General features: G+C 49.4%; 1 protein-coding gene across 2 annotated transcripts in view; it reads right to left on the reverse strand.

The window, feature by feature from the left end:
- The window catches only part of DHX9 (DExH-box helicase 9), a 282,357-nt gene that overhangs the window by 236,239 nt on the left and 26,895 nt on the right, over positions 1 to 19,223 (reverse strand). For both annotated transcript variants that reach the window (XM_078643268.1, XM_078643278.1), the window contains exon 5: positions 11,008 to 11,111. In XM_078643268.1, the coding sequence (XP_078499394.1) occupies positions 11,008 to 11,111 (104 nt within the window). The remainder of the gene's footprint in view (positions 1 to 11,007; positions 11,112 to 19,223) is intronic.

Here is a 19,223-nt window from a genome sequence, read left to right on the forward strand (position 1 = left end):
TGGATTGGTAAGTTCGAATACATAGCCCTTGTTTCCGATCTACGTAAAATACAGGCGAAATAAAGCAAGTCGATTACTGAAAGGTTAAAAAGCAAAGTACCCAGAAATATTGAAAATGTGAATGATCCAAGTTTGTGTGTGTGTTTTTTTTTTACTTTTGTGCAAACATAAGGCAATCGATAAAGGTCCCGGTGTTCTGTTTTACTTTGTATGCCACATATCTCAGGGAAATTGTTTCAGATGCCCCTAAACCAGACCCGTTACCACTGTAGACCACCCCGACTCCGCGAAGAAGAACACTAGTTCAACCCCACTTTACCCTGATTGCCCTTTTGTTTCGACCCCCCCACACAAGATCCGCAATACCACACGTGGGCGATCTATGCAATGTGCAGTCCATAAATGATTATGCCTCCCGCACCACCAGTCCCTCTGGGCTTAAACCACTGAGATGGAAGGGACTGCACCCCGCGGAGATAGGTCGAATACGTGGTAAGTAAAAGCCTTTTGGGTTTATGCGCGCGAATGCGTCTTAAAACGCTGCCCCCACCCCTTCTTTTTCCCCTTCTTTCTGCAGGTCACATCGGAACATCGACTAAAGTATGGAAAAGACCTAAGCAACGCGCCATGGTTCCGCGGGGACAAATGATACATTATCCATGGGGACTGCCCCTGAAGACATGACGATTTTGGGTGATATGAATTCACGCGTGTATGACCGGATGTGTGTAACTCGACTGGATATACGTTGCGCGCGTTGGCTTGATAAGAGAGATGTTTTTGTACGACTTGAGTGATGATCGAACGACGGAATGGGGAAAAAGGGGGGTATGAACATGGTGCCTATACACGACGAGCAAACATAGATATAACACTCCCTTACTTAGAAACGACCGTCTCTCTCTCTCTCTCTCTCTGAACCCAACGACTGGAGGGGTGGTCTGAAGCAGAAACTTGGCAGGTTATTGCAGTATGACATATGACTCCAACCGGCCCCCGAATAATGCAACCAAGAATGACGTGCACCTACGAGTAGATTCTTACGCCATGAAACTCGAAGTTGCCCATTGTTCCCCCAACTAACACCCTCCGTTGCCTCAGCCTGGATACCCATTCGCTAAAAACGATTCAAAGATCCCACCGTAAGTACTAGCCCGACCAGGATAGTTCCCGAACAATTGACGAAAGTATAAGTATTTGCAACAGAGACCAACAGCAAAAGTCAGCCAGGCGAATTAAATAGGAAACTAAGGATGCGCAGCATGCAGGAGGAAATATCTTTGGCCAAGTACTGTTCTATGTTTTGTCTTGAGTTCTGTATGTAAATACATGTACCCCCCCGCCTGAATTCATGTGTACGTAGTATATGGATTTACGTTGTCCCTCAGTCTGTGTTTCTATATAAATATGACCCCTACTGTTTTGTGTTGTGTGCGCACCAAAATGGCCTATTATTGTACACGTTTCTCTCTCTCTTCCTTTCCCTTCATGTTGTACGTGTACCGAATAGTTCATTTAAAATGCGAACGACCCCTGCTCCCTCTTCCTTTGAGTGGTAATGTTGTTCCCCGCCGGCACGAGCCTAATTGGTTTTATCGAACACAAAGGTGATCGACAAATTGCCAGAAACTAAAACAATTGTAATTTGCCATGTTACTACCTCTCCTTTCTGTAAAAATGATAGAACTCGAATTGGCTATAAAGGAAAGGACAGGTAAGACGACTGATGTCCCCCTAATCTGGCCCTTTTTATAGGAGGACTATACGTCAGTGGCCTTCTGCTCTCAGCTCGTTAGAAACACAATCTCCTAGGCCCAGATTGCCCCACCCCTCCGCACCCAAGTACGGATGTCCAAAACGTCCCCGTTCCTCCCGCTTGAACCCAGCTCCGTAAACTCGAGATATAACTGATGACCCTGCTTAACTGTTGCTCCCCGAGAAAAGAGTGTTTAGCCTCTACCCCTCTCTCATGATGATAAAAGACTGCCAGGGCTAGGGCCAGAAAGCCACATGCGACATGAATGAACGCCAAATAGACTTAGTACAAACTCAGTAGACATGCCTGTATACATGCTCCACAGTGATAACTCCTGACCGTGACCGATGAAACGTACCCCCAGCTACCTAGATCTGGGACGGAATTGAAATGTATAAATGCCTTCTCTTATCAGTTCACTAAAACCTGTTTTGTACCCATTCAAGGATACACAGTCACCGGAGGAGAGGGGCTGGACGTGACGTACAGCCTGGCCACAGATCGTGAGGCGCGTGTGACCTCGACCTAAGATGGAGCCGCAGAGCAACGGGACGCGGGACGATGCACCACTCCCAAACGCCGAAAACGAAGGAATGGAGGGCTGCCTTGAAGCCCTCTACTTGTTGACCCACGCGTGCCAGAAGTCCCCGCCCTTTGAGCCCGATTGATGGACCTGCCTGCGCATCACCCTTTTGCTCCCTTGGTCCGTCTCAAAGATCCGGTCCCACTCCGCCCTCGATTATCCGACAAAACCCTCTTCTATCCTTTCCACGTGGATTCTGACTCTGAGAAAGAAATGCAGGTGCCCAGCATAAGGCACCCTTAAGAGAGATTAGCTAGGAAACAGGACTGTGGCCTAACGGCAAAGGACAGATCACACCCTGCGACGTGTAAAGAAGGACCCGAGCTGGACCTATAGCTCCACCGCCGGTGCTCAACAGCGCCAACGGGAGAGAACGAACTACCAGAGCCTACCAGCGATGACTCGCTACTAAAGAACAAGTTACTTACCTTCGGTAACGCTTTTTCTGGTAGATACTATATCTGCCTGTGGATTCCTCACCTTGTGAATATCCCCTTGCGTCAGCAACATTCGGAAATTCTTTTGTAGCTTCGCGCCGACGTGGATCCGGACGTCACAGAGGCACGGCATCGCACGCGACCTCGCTGACGTCACCGGTGCCTATAACAGGCCCACGCCGGCGTGATGACATCAGTTCCGCCCTTTTTTCCGTGCCATCGAGGCACACGGACGGACCGATGATAGTAGAAATATACACAGTATACGTAATATAGAAACAAGGTAACACACACAGTGTGAAGCAAATGCAATAACAACATTTGAAATAAACATTTCCATGACAATAAAATAACACATCATAGAAACTCTGGCATAGAAGAGTGGACAACGGGGAGGCGGGTGGGTCAGTGAGGAATCCACAGGCAGATATAGTATCTACCAGAAAAAGCGTTACCGAAGGTAAGTAACTTGTTCTTCTGATAGATACATCTGCCGTGTGGATTCCTCACCTTGTGAATAGAGTCCCACAGCAGTCCCCACTCCCGGAGGAGGGTGTCCACTCTGCTATACCATGAAATCTTGGAGGACAGAGCGAGCGAAATGGCCATCCCTCCTCACCTCGGTATCCAAGCAGTAGTGCTTCGCGAAAGTGTGGAGGGAGGCCCAAGTCGCGGCTCTGCAAATGTCCTCAACAGGTACACCTCTAGACAAAGCAGATGATGCAGACTTTGCTCTAGTCGAATGTGCTCTAATACCCTCTGGAGGGTCCTTACCAGCCAAAGAGTAGCAGATCTTAATGCAGAGCACGATCCACCTCGACAGAGTCCTCTTATGGACCGCTCTTCCTTTCTTGCAGCCAGCAAAGCCAACGAAGAGCTGGTCGTCCACTCGACAGTCTTTAGTCCTGTCCAAGTAAAAAGACACCGCCCTCTTGGGGTCAAGACGGTGTAATCTCTCCTCCTCCTTGGAAGGGTGAGGGGGAGGATAAAAGGTAGGAAGGGTAATGGATTGACCAAGGTGGAAAGGAGTCACCACCTTAGGCAGAAAAGCAGCCCTGGTCCTAAGAACCATTCGTTCAGCATGAATGGTCAGGAATGGGGGCTTGGAACTAAGAGCTTGAAGCTCACTTACCCTCCTTGCTGAGGTTATTGCAATGAGAAAAACCGTTTTCAAAGTCAGAAGCCTCATGGGACACTTGTGAAGAGGCTCAAAGGGAGCACCCATTAAAAATGTCAAAACTAGGTTCAAATCCCTCTGAGGCACAACAAAAGGTGTAGGAGGGAACCTATTAGTAAGGCCCTTCAGAAACCTTAAAACAATGGGAGACTTAAAAAGAGAAGGCTGGTCAGGCATACAGATAAATGCCGACAGCGCAGACAGATATCCCTTCACCGTGGCAACAGCAAGCCCCTGCTGGGCCAGGGAAAGGGCAAACTGGAGCACATCAGATAAATGGGTCCTCAAAGGGTCTATAGACTTCTCCCTGCACCAAACAAATTTAGACCACCTATAAGAATAGATGGACTTAGTGGAGTCACGCCTGGCCGACAAAATGACATCCACCACATCGTGAGGGAGAGAAAAAGAAATCAGGTTGCCCCGCTCAATCTCCAGGCATGAAGGTGTCAGGTCTGGAGGTGGGGGTGTAGAACCTGCCCCTCCATCTGAGAGAGGAGATCTGCCCTGTAAGGGAGACGGAGCGGCGGGTGAGAGGAGAGGTGGAGAAGGTCTGAATACCACACCCTTCTTGGCCAATCCGGGGCGATCAATATGACTTGGGCCCGGTCTTGGCGAATCTTCCTCAGAACCCGAGGAATCAAGGGTATGGGAGGAAACGCGTAAAGGAGCTGCGAGTCCCAACTCAACTGAAACGCGTCCCCCAAGGCTCCTTGCATCGGATACTGGAGACTGCAGAATGACAGGCAGTGAGCATTCTCGTGAGTGGCGAACAGGTCCACCCGAGGTGTCCCCCACATCCGAAAGATGTCGTGAACCACCTCCGGGTGAAGCCTCCACTCGTGATCGGCAGAGAACTGCCGACTGAGACTGTCTGCACGAACGTTCAGAACCCCGGCCAGATGATTTGCCATCAGACAAATCTGATGGTCCTGAACCCAGGACCAGAGACGCAGAGCCTCTCTGCAGAGACACTGCGACCCCACTCCTCCCTGCTTGTTGATGTACCACATCGCGGTCGTGTTGTCCGTCAGGACCTGGACTGACTGACCGCGAAGGGAAGGGAGGAAGGCCTTGAGGGCCAAACGTATCGCCCGCAATTCTAGAAGGTTGATGTGAAGCAACCTTTCCTCTGGAGACCAAAGACCCTTGACCTCCAGGTCTCCTAGATGAGCACCCCACCCGAGAGTGGATGCATCCGTTATCACTGTGGCCACCGCTGGAGGAAGTTGAAAAGGCTTTCCTTGTGACAGATTGCCTTCCACGCTCCACCAAGACAGATCCGCTGCAGCTTCCCTGGAGATCCTCACTGACTCCCCGAGATCTCCGTTGTGCGGATACCACTGCCTGCGGAGGCACCACTGGAGTGCCCTCATGTGCCAGCGTGCATGGTTGACCCACAGAATGCATGAAGCCATCAGACCGAGTAGGCGAAGGACCTTCAGGACTGGAACGACCGCTCCATTGTAAAATAAAGGAATCATCTCCCGTATGTCGCGAATTCTTTGAGGGGGAGGGAATGCACGACATACGGTTGTGTTCAGTACCGCACCTATGAACAGGTTGCGCTGTGAGGGCACCAGGTGAGACTTGGGTACATTTATCGAAAAACCCAACCTGTGCAACAACTGAGTTGTCTCTTGCAGATGATGGAGCACCTTCTCTGGCGACTCCGCTTTGATCAGCCAGTCGTCTAGATACGGAAATACATGAATCCCCGCTCTCCTGAGATGAGCTGCCACCACTGCCATCACCTTGGTGAAGACTCGAGGTGCAGTAGTAAGGCCAAACGGAAGGACCACAAACTGGTAATGCTGTGACCCAACCGTGAAACGGAGATACTTTCTGTGAGACTTCAAGATGGGAATATGAAAATACGCATCTTGCAAGTCGATCGACACCATCCAGTCCTCTTCCAACAGCGCCTGAAGAACCTGTGCAAGAGTGAGCATTTTGAACTTTTCCTGCTTCAGGTAAAGGTTCAAAATCCTGAGGTCCAGGATTGGCCGAAGTCTGCCATCTTTCTTGGGTATCAGGAAATACCGGGAGTAGCACCCCTGACCCCTTTCCTGCTCTGGAACCACCTCTATTGCACCCTTTCGAAATAATGCCAGGACTTCTTCCTGCAAGAGAAGCAGGTGGTCTTCTGAACAATAACCCTGGCAAGGAGGGTAATTGGGAGGGAATTCCTGGAAAGGAAGAGCATACCCATTCTCTACAAGATTGAGAACCCAAAGATCCGATGTTATAAATTCCCAATCTTGTAGAAAATGAGTAAGCCGACCCCCTACTGGGCCCACATGATCCGGAATGGCGGATCTAGGGCTGCTTTGCTGCGTTGGCCGGGGGTTGGGAAGGAGAGGAGGAGGAGGAGGAGGAGGAGGAAGCTTGACGACCTCTAGGACGGGGTCTTTGTCTGCCTCTGTACGACTTGTACAGCGTGTTCTGCTGCTGCTGCTGCTGCTGGAATGATCTGTAAGATCGAAAGGAAGATCGGCCAAATCCTCTGAAACGTCTTCCGGTAGTACCTCTGGATTGAAGGCCTAAAGATTTTGCAGTGGCCCTACTGTCCTTAAAACGTTCCAAGGCAGTATCAGCCTTCTTTCCAAACAGACCTGAACCATCAAAGGGTAAGTCCATTAAAGCAGACTGGACATCAGCAGAAAACTCCGAAGATTTGAGCCAAGCAGCTCTCCTAGTAGCCACAGAGGAACCCATGACTCTTGCCACCGAGTCTGCAGTGTCCAAACCACTCTGGATGACCTGTCTCGCAGCCGCTTGGGTGTCCGAGATTACTTCTTGAAAATCCTTCCTGTCATCCTCAGGAACCTTTGGAATGAGTTGTTTGACAGAGTCCATCAACGCATGGATATATCTCCCCATCAAACACGTAGCATTGGTTGACTTCAATGCCATGCTGGCTGATGAAAAAACCTTTTTAGCATTTTGGTCCTGTTTCCTGGATTCCTTGTCTCCAGGAACCTGTGGAAATGCCCCAGCAGATTTTTTAGAACAGGCAGCCTGCACTACCAAACTCTCAGGAAGAGGATGCGTTGTTAAAAATGCAGGGTCATCCGGTGCAGCTCTATATCTTCTTGCTACCGTTCTAGAAACCGCTGGAGCAGTCAAGGGTTTCTTCCAGACCTCATAGACAGGTTCAGACTACGCCTCGTTGAATGGTAACATAGGCTCGATCACAGATGAGGGTGAATGAAGTACCTCAGTTAAAATATTGGGTTTATAATCAGCTGTAGGCAGAGTTATATTTAGTAAACTCGCTGCCTTCTTAATCACAGTGTGGTAAGGCACCACATCCTTAGATGGAGCATTCGATACAGAAGCCAACTCCCATTCAGGTGACAGTTCAAGACCACTGGCTTCACCTAACTCATCAAAGGGATCCTCAGAATCCTGTAATTCTCCTTCCTCAGTGTCAGAATACCCATACTTTTCCTCTTCTAAAAGTCTCTGGGCCTTTCTCCGAGACCTTTCTTTCACAATCGAAGTTAAAGGATTCGGAATCGACTCCGACGGGGTCGCTGCCGGCGTCGAGCCCGACGTCGGACGAGGCTTCTCGACACGAGGTCGGACAGAATCCTGCCTCGGAGTCACGGGTATCGGCGTCGATGGGATCGGCGTCGATGGAGCCGGCGTCGTGCGCTTCGGCGTCGACGACACCGGTGGTGTCGGAAAATGCCAATGCGGCGGTAGAGCCGGCATAAAGGGCATGAAGGGTGCAGGGGCATAAGCCTGCGGAACCCCTAGGTTAAAGGCCATAGGACCCGTGGGACCAACAGGTGCACCAGACGGGAACATTGCCCTTGAATATACACCATACATGGCGTTCAGGAACTGGGAAGGATCCTGACCTGTAGTCGGAAACTCAGGATACGGACCTCTCGGATGTTCCCGGGGAGGCGGAGTCGATACGACGTCGACCTCTTCTTCGGGCGCCGGAGCCGGAGTCGATGAACCATCGGGTGCCGGAACTTCGGCTCCACCATCCCCCTGCTCCTCACCTTCATCCTCCTGACCAGAAGGATTTGATGGAATCGGAGATTGGACCTGTTCCTGAGGCTCGGGTGAAACTGGATGCACAGCCTCTTCATGTTCCGACTCCGAAACCTCCACTTCTTTACACACGAGCTTGATCTGGGACTTTGGTTTCGAGCTAGAGTCCTTCCCAGAGTGATGACGCGACTCATGGGACTTCCTTCTGTGTTTCTTCTTCGAAGACTTCGAAGCGTGTGCTGACGATGACTCCGAGTGTGACCTCGAACGAGACCTCGACATCGAGATTTTGACGACTTCTTAGCTTTTTTGCTCTTGAGTTTCGCCATAAGGAGCTTTGTCTCCCTCTCTCTTAAGGCTTTTGGAGTCATCTTCTTACAGCAGGAACAGTCCTCGACATCGTGGTCCGAGCTCAAACACCATACACAGCATTCGTGGGGGTCGGTGATTGACATGGTCTTGCCACATTCACCGCAGGCTTTAAATCCCGTCTTCTTCGACGACATCTCGAAGAAAATGTAAGAAAGACACAATTACGAAGAAATAGTAACAAAGTTACTGGAAGCTACTACACGATCCCTGAAAACCGTTAGCGTCGACGACGCGGAAAAAAGGGAACTGATGTCATCACGCCGGCGTGGGCCTGTTATAGGCGCCGGTGACGTCAGCGAGGTCGCGTGCGATGCCGTGCCTCTGTGACGTCCGGATCCACGTCGGCGCGAAGCTACAAAAGAATTTCCGAATGTTGCTGACGCAAGGGGATATTCACAAGGTGAGGAATCCACACGGCAGATGTATCTATCAGAAAGGACACTGTGGCGAAGACCCCCCCTTTTTTTCGGAACTTTCTACACCCCTTGACTAATTGCTTGTATTGGACTAAATTCCTCCCTCAACCACTTTTGCCTGTAAAATGTTTCATCTGTCACTTTTTAAGTACAACAAATGTGAATTTATATGTATTCCACCTCGTATGTCGCATCAACTGCACACGGTTATATGCAAGTCTACCAGTATTGACAAACGCTATTTCATTGACTACACACGACTATATGTACACCCCGTCAATTATGATAAACACGGAAATGACCTATCTTATGTAAAAAGCGGCGACTGTGGAAAATGACAATGTATATGTACATAAGCGGCGGTCATTTGCGTTCACCCTCGCCACTGTTGAAGGTAAAGCGAAAGTCACGAAATAGTGGCCCCGCCATCTTGTCCCCTTTTAGGCCCCATCACGAACATAGATAGTAGCCATCTTTGTGTCATGACCTCTCTGCCCATTGCCAATAGCCGTCATCCCTCACACTCCCTCACACTCCCTCACACTCCCTCACACTCCCTCACACTCTCTCCAGCCTCGCAAGCACCCCGCGCCCCGACAGCCCCCGGTCTCTCCTGTTCGGGCCATAAACGCACCGCTAAACACGACCTTGTCTCCATGCTGAACCCCTGCCCCCTCGCTCTTTCATCCTACTCATAGAACGGGCCCTTTTTGGTAACTTCTTCCTCCCTGCCAGATTGCCCGGCCTGATCCCAGGCCATCACCTAGCCCAACAGATGCAGTTTATTGCTTCCTACAGTAGGACCTCGCCTCACATCAGAGGAGCGGTGATTAATCAAGGCCTTCACACCCCTAGATCCGACCGACACCCCTGCATTCCTCCCAGGAACACCCTTCCTCTCTTCTGATGACCCCCCGCCCCCGGCTACACCTGGCCTCTCGACCGAGCCCCATATCATAAAACTAGGTCTCGTGGATGTACCCCTCCGGCCCAGCATAGCGAAACATGATCTTATCGCCTGCCCAACCTTAGATCTGACCACCCCCTCCTGCCCTCGTGTCCTGTTGGAATGTCCGGCTGCAGATTACAATCACATGTTACATTTGGGAGGGGAAAACAACATCAGAGCGGTCGGTATGGGAATGGGCCTGGAGCTGGGGTCCCAAACATGCTCTTTTGTACTTCAAAGTGTCTTTATTGCAATAAGGAATGTTTGTACATCATAAACCTGTGTATAAAAGGCGGAGCCGTAGAGAAACTAAAGAGAGCACCTCGAGAAGATACCCCGTTGTCTGATTTGACGTGTTCTGTTCCGTCGGAAATAAACTCCTGTTTCCTGCCTTCCAGTCTCCAGCGCCTGCCTCTTTATTTGGGTAATCGTGAGTTGGGTGAGAAGCGGCTAACGCCGGGCAAAACTAAAAAAGGGGTAAACGACCTGATCTGCCTGAACCCTTTTTCATCATCAGGACTCCGTTGTTCTTAAGATTTGGTTCTTAACAATCAACATTTAAACTCCAAACCAAATTCTTACTATCATCTAAAGGATTTTATTGGACAACAGGGTGTATAATCAAGAACCATGGGCAGTAAACCCAACGCAACATAGGATACCATTAGTTTAGATGCAAGACATTGTAGGGGGCTTAAGGCCTACACAGGTGTAGTTAGAGCACTTAATGCAGATCATCACCACAATTGGTGCAGAGGTCTAGGTTGATTGGTTCAGCATGTACACAATGGCTAGTGTAAAGATAAGAGAAATGTATATTCATGTACATGTAATGCTCAATAGGGGGTCGACTTTGACCAAAGACATGGGCTGCATTCAGAAAGGAGAAATGGAATGCTGCAAGATATCCTGGGGAGCAGGAGCATGCTTCACCTGTTACAAAAAGCTACCATTCTCAATAGGCAAGGTATCACAGACCACTTGATCTTTTACTAAAGGTTACCACCTGCTTTGACAGATCGGCATCTAATCAATGGTTTGTGACCGCAATTGGGCATGGGTGGTGAGCCACCGCTACACTCCACTAAGGCGCCCCTTTAAGGTAACAACCAATTTCACAAACGGTCATAAAGTAATTGTGACTGTTTTACGGCCGTAAAGCGTGCAAGGGCACAAAATCAGCACTGCCTGCTAGTTGTAGGGGGACACACCTGAGGAAAGTAAACATTTTGCTGTTAAAGCCTTCTGAACAAATGGCAGTAAAAGCACAACCCCCGCTCAAATTCAGATACCCCTGTGACCATACCGCCTCATTCTCCTGCTCCTCTCTCTTGCTGTAGTAATCCTTCAGGTTGGCACCGCGTTCCCAAGAAGCACCTCCTCCGAATCCAGAAGGAACTGGAACCTCACCTAGGAAAGAAGTGAGATGGTGGTGGAGAAACAATTTCAATATCTCGGCCACAAGACCCCAGAGCAGGTCAAAATAATCAAACCAAGGGGGAACTTCAGGGGGAAGCGATTGGCTCTCTCATCTTACATGTTGGGCTGCATTAATGAGCTGACATCTTCCACAAAACCCAGCCAATATCAAAACTCCTTCCAAAGTACCCCAAATTCTTAGTATATTGGTAAATTTAATAATATCAAAAGACCGGAATAAAGAGCACCAGAGACACAGGAAAAAAACAACAAAATAAATGGGGAGCCAGATTAACATTCCAAAGGCAGCAGCTTCTTTGAAGCTCTCCAGCCCAATGAGGCTAATAAGCAGGTCATCCTGTGGGAGGGGGAGTTACACCCTGTTCCCGGACAGGCTTTTGTTCTGGGTCTTCAGAGAACCTAAAGCTCTCACCCTAGGAGGTTAGAACAGCATCTAGGGTGGCAGAAACAAGTCAGCAAGGACACCAGAGGCTGGTAGGTTTTCAGGGGGGGCACCTCTTAGTGCATATATTGATTAATCGGACACAGTCATCAGAGTAGGTTTACCAATACGAGAGGGATACCAAACATCCCTATTTTCAGTGAAGCCAGCATGTAGCTGGGGAACTCGTTACCAGTGACCAGCACATGTCCTAATTGACTACCCTGGTAACTTGTACTGGCAGTAATAGGACTGAAGGGCACCAGGGCACATCTAGTCATGCAGGTATGCCTTAGAAGGTATGCTAAAGTAAGGTATAGTGTGCACAGAGTCCAGCGAGTCCTCACAGGTGTAGATAGAGGCTAAAGTAGATAATACCTCACTCTCGTTTGTGGTAGTGTCATTGAGCAATCAGGAGGCTAGTGTTAAGCATTTATGGTACACAGTCAGGCAAGAAATGATGTCACACACTCCAAGACTGAATCCTGACCAATTGTTTGTATAAAAAAGTTGTTACTTTGTAATTTTATTACTAGAACCCAGAATTACTAAGTTGCAGGTAAGTGATACTTTCAAAGCAGTAATACTTTTCAAAATACAGTATGCAATGGTTTCCATAATAGAAATGTGTTATAAACTCTTTAGAATACTTGAAATTACTTCAGATTACTTTATAGTTACTTTTCTAACTTGGTGCAAAACAAACAAATAATACAGTTGAACTGACTTGTAAACACGTAGTTACTTTTTTGCAATGTAAGGCAGAGTCAACACCTAAAACATTTTTCACCATGCAATCCTGCTGGAAAAACGAAGTTAGCAATTGCAGATAGGTACAACTACTTTTGGTGTGGTCCTTTTGTGAGTAGAACCAAGGTGCACCACCAGCGGCACTAGGACGGCCAGGTGCAAAGTGGAAGGGTGCCAATGCTAGTCAATGGGGACATGGGGCACATCGGTTGGAGGCAGCTTACAGGCAGATCAAGCGGCCTTGAAGGACAATCTTTATGAGTTTAGGTAAGTACAAAGGGGGGCCCAAAGCAGGACCAAAACTACCACGCCAGCGGCACTGGGGTGGCTGTGTGCCCACACAGCATCGGGTGGCCTATGTTACTCTATGGAGATCGTCTGTTCCGGTTGCAGGTTCAAGACGGTGGAACAAACAGCCAGGGGAGGATGGTGAGATGCCAGGTGATGTCGGGACACCGTTGGTTCTGGTCACCAGGACGCAGGGCCAGAGGATGCAGATATGTCTTGGGATGTCAGGTTTTTTCCTTACCAGGCAGGTCGAGGGTGGGGGTTTACAAAGACTGGGAGATGCCACCCCTCAATGGATTTGGACTAGAGACCGCTGGGGGGACCGCTTCTGGACCGGTGGATCTTCTGGGCTAAGGGCGTCTAGTTCAGAGGTAGGTCAGGAAGGTGAAGCCTTCACAGTTCTGCAGGGTCTTGGAGTACTTTTTTGGAGACAGAGCCACTGTCTTTAGGAGTCTTGAGTCTCTTTCAAAGCTGATCAGTCTTCCTAGGGTTTTTGGAGGTTGGTGGTCTTCAGACTGAATCCGTCGTTGTGAGAAGTTGGCCTGGTATATGATGTTCACTATTCTAGTGAACACCTTGCACCAGTCCAAACAACCCTTATGGTGATGGTTGTAAGTCAACCTTATAGACCAGCTCTCCTAGTGGTAGCGTGGACAGAACAGTCTTAGGCTAAAAGACTTTTGAGGGCGTGTAAAGCCAGCTGTTTTACCATATGTAACCCCTTGAATATCAAATGAAAGGACACCACACAGGATATATATAAAATATATATGTATTTATTTACTAACACACTCCTCTGTACTCTTTATGAGATCAGAGGCAAAAGCACATAACAAGTTACTCTTAGAAATACTTTAAATAGCACAATTTACAGTTAGGCCCTGAGGGTGCGTAAAACCATATACTAAGTAAGTGGTATAAGAACCACGACTGGGGAAAGGAAAGGCCTAGGGCCTAGAGAATCGCTGGGGCTACACTATCTGACCCTTCGGTTAGGAGTAGAAGGCCCACAGGTGGCGCGTGCAGTGTCTTTACACACACGCGAAAGTCAATGTTCAGTCAATGGGAACTTATAGTTTAGAAAAAGAAGGATTTAGGACACTTCCGGTCTAGCTAGAAGGAAAGAACTAAAAACCTTGACACTTGGATAGTCAATACCGTTGGGAGCACCGGAGTAGTCGCGTTACCTCACCTACAAGAAGCGGGTGCATAGATGTGTCAGGTTTCGCCGTTGAAGTCTATGGAGCCTGTGAAGAAAGATGCTGCAGGCGACCAGGAGGAAGATGTCCGGATGGATCCAAGGGTGGATCGAGGATGAAGAAGACCTGAAAGCAGAGGCGACAGAGTCTGGGTCACCAGCCAGTGACCAGGTGGAACCAGGAAGGAACCAGGCGACGTAGAGGAGCAATCAGGTGCTGTCGTGAAGCTTTTCTCTTCAGCCACGCGGACCAGGAGGCGTCGAGGACGACCAGATGCTGGAGAGGAGCTGTCCCACGAAGGTTCTCGCAGATGGAGGGGTCGACCGCCGGATTGGAGTCAACAAGCTTGGGCAAAGGCAACCCACGCAGGATACAAAGAAGGCTTCTGATGTAGACCAGCAAGGTCTGAGGTGCCTCACCTTTGCAGGGAGGCAAGGGCCAGTCTGGAGCAACCAGACCAGCGAGTTGGTTTCAAAGGATTGTCGTCACAGAGGCTACTAGCCAACGGGCCAGCAACCGGACAACGCGTCGAGCAGAACACAAGCAGAAGGGCCCCACGCAGAACTCGTGGAGTGCTGATCTTCGGTGCAGGTGGAGCTCGGATTCGGGGCTTCTCAATCCCCAGTGCACAGCTGCGAGGATACCTCAGGAGCTGCACAGTTAGCAAGTCGTCAGATCCCACGTGTTTCGTCACCTCCACGGATCTCAGCTATACTGCAGACGTGAAGAGAGGGTCAGAGAGGTCTGGAAGTCTGGGTCTTGTTAGGCTCTGTGCTCTGGCTGGTCCCGGCGGGAGCCTCGACAAAGCAAACCGTTGATTTGCTGGATGGTGCCTGGTTGCCCACTCCTTGGCCACAAGGGAGATTCTTCAGTCTTCAGCAGAACGTCGAAGGTCCAGAGTTTCGTGTCAAGTTTCCTTTCCAGGGTTAATCTGAAGTCCTGGGGTTCAGCTCCTACTAAACGGGGCTGGATTACTTTCTAGGTCCCTCCTATGGGTGGGACCAGGAAGGGGGGGTTGGTTACACGCCCTTTCCTTTGTCCAGTTTCGCGCTGGGGCTGGAGTGCCCCAGCACCGGTTTTGAACTGGACTATGCATGGAGCACCTAGTGTGCCCCAGTGTCTCATTCTATTCAGCCCTCCCTGTCCCAATACACAAAGTCCTGTCTGAGGTGGTGCTCGCACCTCTCCAGGCAGGAAACCTATTGTCCAAACCTCCGTGACTGGAAGGACTCCCAGCAGGAGGAGGTCAGACTTGCGCCTGTGGCAGCAGCGTCCATTTTATGACGCTGGGGCTCTGGTTAACTTTAACCGGGATAGTCAGCAACAACATGTCTTCTCCCTCTAGAAGGGTGGAATGCTACCCCCGTCGCCAGAATTGGCGAGGGGGTAGTATTCCAAAGCGTATGGCACCTTACACGACATGTTTAGATAAAGCCAAACCAAAGTTAGCATTCAACCGCGAGGATTATAATGCACTTAAGAGAAGCAGACCCTACTCTCCTACACAATCCCCCCCCCCCAAACTTAGGGACACTAAACTAACCTTGACCAGTTGAGTCTTCATGTTCTAAGTGGAAATATCTGGAGAGTCCATCTGCAATGGCATGGTCCGTCCCAGGTCTATGTTCCACTGTAAAGTCCATCCCCTGTAGGGAAATGGACCTCCTAAGAAGTTTGGGATTTTCACTCTTCATCTGATTTAACCATAGGAGGGGCTTGTGGTCAGTCTGAATTTTGAAGTGAGTGCCAAACAAGTATGGGCTCAGCTTCTTCAGGGCCCAAACCACAGCAAAGGCCTCCCTCTCTATAGCTGACCAACGTTTCTCTCTAGGGGTCAGCCTTCTGCTTATGAAAGCAATGGGCTGGTCTTGACCATCTATATTCAGTTGTGAAAGTACAGCTCCCACACCCAACTCAGAAGCATCTGTTTGGACTATGAACTCTTTGGAGTAATCTGGACTTTTCAGAATAGGTGCAGTATACATGGCCTGCTTCAGGTCATCAAATGCCTTTTGACAGCTAACTGTCCACTGAACTTTCTTTGGCATCTTTTTGGAAGTTAAATCATTAAGTGGTGTCACAATGGACCCATAGTTTTTCACAAACTTCCTGTAGTACCCAGACAGGCCCAAGAAAGCTCTGACCTGTGTCTGGGTGATTGGAGGAGTCCAGTCTCTGATGGTCTGGATCTTGTTCTCCAGTGATTGAACCAAACCCCCACCTACCAGGTGGCCCAGGTACACAACCTTGCTCTGCCCTATCTGGCACTTTGTAGCCTTGATAGTGAGGCCTGCCTTTTGCAGAGCCTCTAAAACATTCCTCAGGTGGACCAGGTGATCCTACTAGGATAAGCTGCACAATAGTCATCCAGTCCTGTGAGAACTTGATTCACCAGCCTTTGGAAAGTGGCAGGTGCATTTTTCAAACCAAATGGCTTTTCCACAAATTGATAATGTCATCCTGGGGTCGAAAATGCGGTCTTGGCTTTTGCATCCTCAGCTAATCTGATTTGCCAGTAGCCTGCTGTCAGGTCAAATATGCTCAAGAACTTGGCAGAAGCCAATCAATCAATGAGCTCATCTGCCCTGGGGATGGGGTGGGCATCTGTCCTAGTGACAGCATTGAGACCTCTGTAGTCCACACAAAACCTCCTCTCTCTCTTACCATCTTGGGTGTGAGGCTTTGGCACCAGGACTACTGGACTGGCCCAAGGGCTCTCTGAGGGCTCAATAACTTCCAGCTCCATCATCTTTTGGACCTCTGTCCTAATGCAGTCCCTGACATGGTCTGGTTGCCTGTAGATTTTACTCTTGAAAGGCAGACTGTCACCAGTGTCCACCTCATGGGTGCACCAGCTTGTCTGACTTGGGGTCAGTGAAAAAAGATGTCTGAAGGACTAAAGAACTTGTCTGCAGTCCTGTTGTTGATGTTCAGAGAGGCTGTCAGCAAAGACTACACCATCTACTGACCCATCATCAGGGTTCTGAGTAAGCAGGTCTGGGAGAGGGTCATTCTTCCTCCTGCCCCTCATCTGTAGCCATGAGCAAACCCATGTCTGCCCTGTCGACAAATGCTTTAAGTCTGTTGACATGAAGCACCCTGTGAGGGCTTCTGGGAGTCCCAAGGTCCACAAAGTAGGTGACATCTCCCTTCTGTTCAACTATTGTATGGGGCCCAGACCATTTGTCCTGGAGTGCTGCTGGGGCCACTGGCTCCAACACCCATACTTTCTGTCCTGGCTGGTACAGTCAGCACAGCCTTTTGGTCATGCCAAGCTTTCTGAAGTTCACAAGACATAGGGGTCCTCTTACAGGAGGCCCAAACAAAAGCTCAAATGGGCTGTAGCCAACCCCCTTTTTTGGGACCTCTCTGTAAGCAAACAGAAGGCAGGCTAAAAGGATGTCCCATCTTCCCCTCAGCTTTTCAGGTAACCCTTTTATCATTCCTTTGAGGGTCTTGTTGAATCTTTCCACAAGCCCATTACACTGTGGGTGATAGGGGTGGTTAACTTATAGTTGACACCACACTCCTTCCACATTGCAGTTAAATATCCTGACATGAAGTTTGCACCTCTGTCAGAGACAACCTCCTTTGGAAACCCCACTCTGGAGAAAACTCCAAGTAGGGCCCTTGCCACAACAGGAGCTGTTGTGGTCCTCAGGGGAATAGCTTCTGGATACCTGGTGGCATGATCCACTACCACCAGTATAAATCTGTGCCCAGATGCTGTTTGGGGGTCCATTGGTCCTACAATGTCTATCCCCACTCTTTCAAAGGGTAGCCCCACCACAGGTAGTGGTATGAGGGGGGCCTTTGTTGTGCCACCTGATTTGCCACTGGCTTGGCAGGTAACACAGGAGCGACAAAACTCCTTGGTATCTTCTGACATATGGGGCCAGTGAAATAAGAGGGACAAGTCTGTCCCAAGTCTTGTTCTGGCCCAGGTGTCCTGCTAAGGGAATACCATGGGCCAAGGTAAGAAGGAAGCCCCTAAATTGCAGAGGTATAACCAACCTCCTGGAAGCACCAGGCTTGGGGTCTCTAGCCTCTGAATAAAGGAGCCCATCATCCCAATACACTTTATGGGTACCTTGAGCATTCCCAGCAGCCTCAGCAGCAGCCTGCTGTCTGAGGGGTTCAAGAGAGGAACAATCTAATTGAGCCTGCCTCAGATCTGCCCCCCTGTCCCAAGAAACTCAACCTGATCAGGCTCAAGCTCTTCTAGGACAGTTCCCTCTTGGATCTCAGAATCATCCTCCTGGGAGGGCTGATCCTCAACCTGAGGCAGGGGGAAGACACTGCCTTAACCCTCTTGCTCTCTCTCTTGGGTAGTGTCTGGTCTATTGTTCCAAGGTCCAGCACTTGTTCAGGTGAGCACTTTTTGGCCTGTGACCTGGTCACAGCAAGGACATGTGCTGATATTCCCAGCATTTCTGCATGGGTCCTATACTCCACCTCAGACCAAACTGAGGTTTCAAGATCATTACCTAACAGACACACTACTGGAAGGTCTGAACTCACAACAACTCTTTTGAGGCCAGTTTCCCCTCCACAGGAGGCCAGTTTCCCCTCCACAGGAGAAGTTAACAACTGCCATACTATGGGAGGGAGTGGCATTGCTAGCGTTGGTCACTAGGTAGGTTTCACCTAGTATGATCTGTTCAGGGTCCACAAAGTTAGGTGTCACCATGGTGACAATGGCACATGTGTCCCTGTAGGCCTGAGCCATCTTATTAATAAAAGGTGTCTGTCTGTACTTGCTCAGATTACTGGGACTTACAGTAGAGGACATTGCTATGTCCCCATCACAGACAAGAACAGCCTGAGTTGGTACTCAGACTGGGCCAGAGTCCATCTCAGTTCCCAGGGTCAACCCTACTACACCCTTTTGCTGGGAACTACCACTAACAGCTGGACATGGGGAAACAGTTGCCTTAGGGGCAATGGTGGTTGGTGCACTCACTAAACCAGTGAGAGACTGACTTACAGTATCCACACCAGGGATTCTTTGGACCTTCTTGTTTCGGTTTGCTCTTTTTGGAGCCACCCTCCCCCTGTGCCTTTTGGGGGCCTGGTGAAGACTTCTGGTCTTTTTGTTTCTGCTCATTACCCTTCTGGTCTGCCTTTTTCTGATCACCCCCTGGGTTTTGGTTTTTCTGCTTAATCCTGGTTCTGACCCATTTGTCTGCCTTCTTTCCCAATTCTTGGGGAGAGGTCATATCAGAGTCAATCAGGTACTGATGCAATAGCAGGTTTTGACAGTTGCTAAGGATTTGCTCTCTCATGATCAAATTATACAATCCTGTATAGTCCCTAACTTGACTTCCCAATAACCAGCCTTCCAGAGCCTTAGTGGCACAATCAACAAAATCAGTCCAGTCCTGAGTCTGTCTTCTGGGTATCTCTGAACATCAACCTATACTG

Source organism: Lissotriton helveticus, chromosome 1_1 (genome assembly GCF_964261635.1).
Source record: "Lissotriton helveticus chromosome 1_1, aLisHel1.1, whole genome shotgun sequence".
Classification (NCBI taxonomy): domain Eukaryota; kingdom Metazoa; phylum Chordata; class Amphibia; order Caudata; family Salamandridae; genus Lissotriton; species Lissotriton helveticus.